Source organism: Canis lupus, chromosome 18, assembly GCF_003254725.2.
Source record: "Canis lupus dingo isolate Sandy chromosome 18, ASM325472v2, whole genome shotgun sequence".
NCBI lineage: Eukaryota > Metazoa > Chordata > Mammalia > Carnivora > Canidae > Canis > Canis lupus.
In genome coordinates this window covers 43,049,057-43,056,775 of record NC_064260.1, presented here as the reverse complement: position 1 = coordinate 43,056,775, position 7,719 = coordinate 43,049,057, and the positions used below count along the sequence as shown (strand labels likewise).

The 7,719-nt window shown below is 50.4% G+C and overlaps 1 protein-coding gene across 2 annotated transcripts in view; it reads left to right on the top strand.

The window, feature by feature from the left end:
* CREB3L1 (cAMP responsive element binding protein 3 like 1) overlaps positions 1-7,719 on the top strand; it is a 35,558-nt gene that overhangs the window by 17,451 nt on the left and 10,388 nt on the right. The window contains exons 2-3 of one of the 2 annotated variants that reach the window (XM_049097013.1): positions 2,161-2,389; positions 6,829-6,893. In XM_049097013.1, coding sequence (XP_048952970.1) covers positions 2,161-2,389; positions 6,829-6,893 — 294 coding nt within the window. Of the gene's footprint in view, positions 1-2,160; positions 2,390-4,980; positions 5,166-6,828; positions 6,894-7,719 lie in introns of both variants that reach the window. The other variant, XM_025451996.3, reaches the window with a different exon arrangement.

Sequence of the window (7,719 nt, the reverse complement as noted above, 5' to 3'; positions counted from 1 at the left end):
GGTGAACAAGCTACAGACCCTGCTTTGGGGAATTTTCAGTCTGGCAAACAGGCAATTATTGAATAGAGGAATGTCTGCCACAGTTGGGGAAGGACTAGGTGGTGAGGGGTTGTGGACACTTCCCTGCTGTCCTTGGCTTCCCGGGCTTCAGTTTCCTTGTCGGTCAAATGCAGCTATGCAACCTATTTCATGGGGTAATCATGAGAAGTAAATAAAATTGTGCATATGATTTTAATCGTGCACTTTGGAAGGTTAAAATCGCAATAAAAATGTATGGTGATAAGTTCTGGCAAACTGGGAAAATGGGAGAGTACCTGAGTCAGTGGGTTTCTGCATTTATTTTGCCCTAGATTCTCTGATCATTCTTCAGCTCACCTCAGCTCAGGCCCAGAGTTTGGCTTTTAGGAGCTGCAGTTTTCATACTAATAACAGCTAACAACTATTGAGTACTCACTACATACTAGGCACCATTCTGCTACATACATTTCTTGTGTGTGTGTGTGTGTGTGTGTGTTCTATGTATGAGGAATATGTACTTAACTCATTTTACCCTCATAATCCTATGAGTGTTAAGCACCTAACAAATATTTGATCTTCATGACAACACTATAGAGTAGGAACTATTATTTCCCCTTTACAGATAGGGAAACTAAGACACATGGCAGTGAAATAACTTAGCAAGTCATGGGGCGAGGAATCAAACGCAAGTCTATCAGACCCCACAGATGTTCACATAGCTCTGAACCTTATTCTCAGAGGGTTTTTCTGTTCACCCCTTTGGGACTGGGGCAGGCTTTGAGTATTCCATGCCAGAAAGGGTCAACAGCTCCATATCTCAAACCAGTCCCTGAGAAGCCACTTGTTAACAACTCCCCAGGTTGGACGCCAGGGCCTAATGCAACCCCCCTCACACAATCTCTTCCAATCCAACCCACTAGCAAATTCGTGCAGTCAGTAAATAATGAAGAGCAGTAGCATTCCCTTACATGTATATAATTATTTAGAGAGAGAAAAAATAAGCACCTACTATGTACCAGCCACCAGGTGCTTTATTAATAAGAGGCAATGTTTGTTGAGTAATTATTATGTACCCGGGGCTATTAGAAGTACTTTACATGTATGAATTTGTTTTGTCCTCACAACAATCCTGACAGAAATGATTATCATCCTCACTGTACAAAGAAAGAAATGAAGCAGAGAGAGGTTAATTATCTTTCCCAAGATCTCAGAGACAAATATTTTTCAGATTATTTTGTTTCTAATGTATTTTACTTCATTACCAAGCACGTATGCACAGGCGCGTGCACACACACCCCTGAGATGAAAATTTCACCAGGTATTTAACTTCACTATGAAGTGCACTCTAGTATTTTCTACTCTTATTTTTTTTCTGTTTTATTTTTTCTTAAATCCTGGTTGTGACCTACTAAATTGATTTCACAACCCATTAATGAGTCACCACCCACAGTTTCATCGGCACTGAGTCATAGCTAGAAGGATCAAGGCCAGGATTCGAACCCAAGTGACATGGCTTCAGAGCCTAATCTCTTGGCATAAAGAACATCTTGGAAAAAGGAGAGTCAGAGGCATGAGGACAGTTGGGGACCGTGCTAAGGAGGGGAGTAGAAGCCTTGATAATCCCACCACCTTGCACTCCAGCAAGAAACACAAAAGTCACTAATATTGCCTTTGGGATGCAAACTCCCTGGCATAGACACGCACTCCTTACTTGTCTTCCCACGAAGTAGGGTGGACGAAGAAACAGACTCAGGCAGTCTGTGCGATTAAACCAAGGTTACAGGAGCCAGAACTAGAGCCCAGTTTTGTCATCTGGGATGCTGTTGTGCCCTCCACAGTTCACCCTTGCAGATAATGACAGTGAGGCTGGAGGTGGCAGGGAAGGTAGAGGGAGTGGTGGTGGCAAAGGTAACACAGTGACAGTGATGATGGTCATGATAGAAATGAGAGTAGTTGGTCCTGGGGCTATGGGCGGTGGGGAGGTCGGTGGTGATGGTGGTGGTGTTAACGATGGCGCACAAATGATGGGGAGGTTGCAGCAGCAGTGGCGGTGGTGGCAGGCCCAGGAGCCCCACCACAGCAGTATCGGTGCCCCCTTGCCACACGAAGCTGACTGTCCCCACCCTCCTCCTCCTTCCCTAGCACTTCCCTGAGCACCTGGACCACTTTGCGGAGAACATGGAGGACTTCTCCAATGATCTGTTCAGCAGCTTCTTTGATGATCCCGTGCTGGACGAGAAGAGCCCTCTACTGGACATGGAACTGGACTCCCCCACACCAGGCATCCAGGCTGAGCACAGCTACTCCCTGAGCGGTGACTCGGCACCTCAGAGCCCCCTTCTGCCCATCAAGATGGAGGACACCACCCAAGGTAAGAAAGGGTACAAGGATCCAGGGACAGCACAGGCCCAGAAGGCCCAGGAGGGGAGGAAGCTCTTGAGGGATCAGAGGGGGACACTGCAGGCTGACACTCCCAGGGGCTCCCTGGGGGAGTCCTCCACCAACCCCTGTCAGAGGAGTGCTCCCTGGTGCCTTTTTGCTGTCTCTCCTGTCAAACCCATATAGACACTGCTCAACAGGGTTCTTTTGCTGACTTAGATCAATGGTGTGCAGAGGGCGGTTCCTGACCGGCAGCACCACCCGGGAACTGGACATTTCTGTAGTACTGTCCGGTTCACAAAGTACCTTCATGTTAATTCTCTCATTTACCTCCCACAAGTCACAGGTGGGATAGGAATCTATCATTTTTTTCACAATCCCCATTTGATCAAAAAAATGAGGCTTCGGGAAAGCTGAGTTGTGTAGGTCACAAACACAGTAACATGCACAGTAGGGACTTGGGAGAAAGCAAAGCCCCGCGAGCGAAACCTCACACCTTTGCCACCATCACGTGTACCAGCCTCGAGGGCCAGCAGGAGGTCCTGGGTGTGGGCCCCGGGCAGATGCAGCTGGGCATTTTGATGCCTCTACTAGCTGCTGGTGTAGATCTTGAGCAAGGTGCTTGACCTCTTTGGGCCTCTGTTTCTTCAACTATAAAATGAAGATAATATATGTGCCATAAGAATTCTGGCCAGGATTTTTAAATCTCTCCATAAAGTACCCAGTTCAGTGCCAGCACCTAATATATAAAAAAGAATTAGTGGCTATTTTCATTGCGCATATAAAAGTCCTCTTAATACTAGAGTGGCTGGAACAATGAACAGCATTTTTAATTCCTCTTTCTCTTCAGAGGACAGTGGTCTTGAATGAGTTTCTCAATATTCTCAGCTATTCAATGGGGAGAATAAGAGTGCCTGCCCCTTAGGATTGCTGGGAGGTATAAAAGAGTTCCTAGGTAGCAAGGACTGAGAGCCCCACTCAGCTCAAGAAGTGTGTGCTGCTTCCGGGGGGCTTCAAGATGCCCCAGGGCCAGAGATGGGACCCTTTACCCCACCCTGCTCACCCTTGTGAGGGCAGGGACGTCCTCTGGGGTTTCAGTGGCTTCAGGGCTTGTGGCTGCAGAGGTCTTAGCTTCCTTGCTTACTCTGACCTCTCAGCCAAGCGTCTGGAAGTCACGTCAGCTCGTCCTCAGGCACACGCCCACCCAGGGAGGGGCAGCATGTGGGGTGGACCCCCCTCTGTGGCAGGTTCTACATCCACCCCTGCTGGGTCAGCCCAGCAACTCCTTGGCCACCCCAAGTCTATTTTTAGAGCAATTTGTCTGTGGGCCCTTTGCAGGGGCAGCTTCCCGGAGGCCGGACAATTGGCCCTGTAATTTGGGAAGATTGTGGGTGTTCCTGGAGCCCTGGAGCAGCCTGTGGCCCAGAGCTGGGGCGCTCAGGCTCCCAGCAGGGTGGGGCCTAGTCTCTGAGGTGGGACCAGGCACCACTGACCCCCTCTCTCTACCCTCAGCAGGACCCAGAGGCCAGAGCCCCCAGTCCTTCCCTTGCATATTGGCTCCCCAGACCCCCACTTCACCTCACCACTGCCTGGGGCTTGCTGGGGCCCCCGTGAGCAGGGCTGACTTGGGGTGTAGGACTGGAGGCACCCATCAGGAAAAGAGGTGATGCCTGCCAGCCCTGTGGCCCGGTGAAGCCAGGAGCCCCACGAAGTAGGCAGGAAGTGGACACTTCCCTGGGAAACCTGAACATCACACCTCACCACCCACATGCCCTCCCCACCCTCATCTCCTCACTCCCCACCTCACACCCCATCACCAGGTCCTCTGAACTCTACCTTCTAAATTTGTCTCCAGTATGCCCTTCCTCTTCATCCCCACTGTCACTTCCTTTGCTTCAGCTTCAGCTTCTCTCATTAGACTGTCACCAGCCTCCTGCAAGCCTCCCTGCCTCCATCTTGCCTGTAGGCTGACCTGTCTCCACATGCAAGCAAAATGATTTTTTTCAATATTACAAATCTGAGCGTGCTTAAAACCCTTCAGCGCTTCCCCATTACCTTTAGGACAAAGTCACAGCTGTGAGCCCAGCCTCTAAGGCCACACTACGCCTGCTGACTCTCTGAGCCCATCTTCCCCTTCCCTTTCCATTCCAGCTGCATTAAACTGCTTGGGACTCTCACTAGGTCCCCAACGCCTAGCACAGTGCTCAGCCAATGTTCACCAAGCAGCAGTCATTGCATTAATAACTGAACATTTACATCTTGTCAGGCACTTTCACAGATGAAGCAGCAAAGGCTCAGAGAGGTTAAGCAACTTACCTAAGGTCACACAGCCAGTCAGGAAGGGGTCCAGATCTACTGTCCACGCCTGCTCTGTGAGCTGCTGAGTAAAGAAGGTGCCCCACCTCTTCTGGCCCCAGCCTACCCCACAAGCGCCCCTCTCTGCCCTTGCTCGCCTGTACCCTAGCATCTCTCCTCAGCCCAGTGTCGAGCAGCTCCCAGGGGGAGAAGGGCAGCAGAGCCCTCTGCTCCAGGCTCAGGAGTCCTCAATCAGTCCCCTGAGCCTGGTCCTGCCCCCTTCCCCAGACGTGGAACATGGAGCATGGGTGCTGGGACACACACTGTGCTCCGTCATGGTGAAGCAGGAGCAGAGCCCGGAGCTGCCCGTGGACCCTCTGGCCGCCTCCTCGGCCATGGCCGCCGCTGCCGCCATGGCCACCACCCCGCTGCTGGGCCTCAACCCCCTGTCCAGGCTGCCCGTCCCCCACCAGGTGAGCCTGGGGACTGTTCATGGGGCCTGAGGGAGGGAGGCAGGGGGGTGCATCTCTGTGGGAGGAGACCTCCAACCCTGCAAAGCCCAGGGTTATGTGAACCGGGAGCAACGTGGCCCTCGGGCCCTGAGGGTCAGAACTCCCAGACCAGGCCTCTGCCTACCCCTTGGGCTGCCCTTCACCTTCCTAGAGTGGGGACAACCCGCTCTAGGGGTGCTTGTGGGGTAGGCTGGGGCCACAGCACCCTCACTGTGTGCAGGAGGCTTACGGGGCCCCGGGCAGGGCTTGGCATCAGAGGCCTGGTCCAGGCTCTCGAGATGAAGATAGCACAGGTCAGAATGCTCTCCCAGAGTGTCAGGATTTTTTAAAAAGAAAGACCAAAATGAGAATATAAAAGGTGCGTGAAATTTCAATTGTATATATTTGTGAGATCAATATTTTTTACCTCGTAAATTCATGCCACCTCCCATGATATATAGATCCAAACTTGACATCTGAAGAGCCTCCTGAGAATGCAAGGCCCAGACTCCCCAAGCCTGCCTGGGTCCTAGCTCGGGTCTCACCTGTGCTCTGGACATGTTGCCTTCTCTTTCTTCCTCAACTTTCTTATCTGTAAAATGGGGGCATGAATTGCCTCTAAGGGGCTTCTAGCCTGGAGTCTACAATATAAGGGCGGTCTTAAAATCCCTAGATTCAGGGTTTGACTGCCTCTGCCCCCTGCTGGCCACACGTCTCACCTGATCCAAGTGTATGTGGCCAAAGGCCAAGATCAGCCCCTCTCAACTCCCAGCTGCAAAAGGGGAAGATCTTTTCTTCCAAGACCATCTCCCAGACTGGCTCAGTGAATCCTCAGGCCTTGTCAAAGCAGGAAGGGAAGGCACAGCAGCAGCAGTAACAGCAGCAGCCAGAGTCTTGGGAGGTTGGGTGTGTGCCCCAGAGAAGGAACCTGAGGCCCAAAGAGTTAAGCCACTTGCCCAGAATCAATCACACAGTCAGAAATAATGAATTTCAGGGCACCTGGATGGCTCAGTTGGTTAAGCGTCCGACTCTCGATTTCAGCTTAGATCATGATCTCAGGGTCGTGAGATGGAGCCTGCTTAAGATTCTCTCTCTCCCCTTGCTCTCTGCCCCTCCCCCACCTCTCTCCCCTTCTCCCTAAACACACACACACACACACACACACACACACACACACACAGAAATAACAAACTTCATTCCAAACTCAGCCTACAAAACCTGGGAGCCCACACTTCCCACTCCAGCGAGATCACAACGCCCTTGTGGAAAGCACAGGAACCAGAAGTTGGCATTGTCAGTAATGGGCGGTGTGACCCACCCTTCTGCATCACAGTGCCTCCTCTGTCACTTGAGGGCTGAACTGGGATGTAGACCAGGGAGTCTCCAAGGGCCCTGCCAACTTGAACCTTCTGTGATTCTTACTCATCCACCTAAATTGGAGATTCTGTGTCCCACCCACAATATCATGACCTCTCTCTTCTGGCTGTGGACCCAAAGCGGGGAGACTTGGTCCTGAAATCTAGCACCCAACGACACAGTGCCTTCCTCAAAGAAAACACCACTTAGATGCATGTTGATGATCATGTCTAAGAAATCATGCATGTACTTTTTTAAAATTCAATTAACAGCATATTATTAATTTCAGAGGTAGAGGTCACTGATTCATCAGCCGCATATAACACCGAGTGCTCATCACATCACGTGCCCTCGGTAATGCCCATCACCCAGTTATCCCATCCCCTTACCCCCCTGCCCTCCAGCAACCTCAGTGTTTCCTATGATTCAGAGTTTATCTTTGTCTCCCTCTCCGATTTCATCTTGTTTTATTTTGTACTCCTCTGTTTTGTTTCTTAAATTCCACTTATAAGTGAAATCATATGATTGTCTTTCTCTGATTGACTTATTTCTCTAAGCATAATACCCTCTAGTTCCATCCAAATCATTGCAAATGGCAAGACTTCACTCTTTTGATGGCTAAGTAATATTCCTCTGTGTGTGTGTGTGGTGTGTGTGTACACGTGTGTGTACACATCTTCTGTATCCATTCTTCTCTCAGTGGACATCTGGGCTCTGTCCATAGTCTGGCTATTGTAGACATTGCTGCTATAAACATTGGGGTGCAGGTGTCCCTTTGGATCACTACATTTGTATTTTGGGGGTAAATCCCTACTAGGCCATGCATGTTCTTGATGTTCTTTCTGGAACAGCAAATTGGAATATAAATAAACAGGAATGCACGTTTGCTTAAAACATAAATCTATTTCTGCCAGTCCCTTGCAAAAAAACCATCAGGGACTCCTTATGGTTTCAAACTTCTTTGTCTGGTCCCTTCCTATCTTCTGGGAATCTTACCACCACCCCCACGGCACCCCCTCGCCAGGCCTTCTGGCCTTGTTTCCTACTGCTCCACCCCTGACACATACCCCTCCCTACACCCTGGACACCCTGAATACTTGCAGTTTCCAGATCCGGCCGTGCTCTCTGGCCTCTGTGCCTTTGCACATGTTTTTCCCTCTGCTTGGAATTCCTTTCTTTT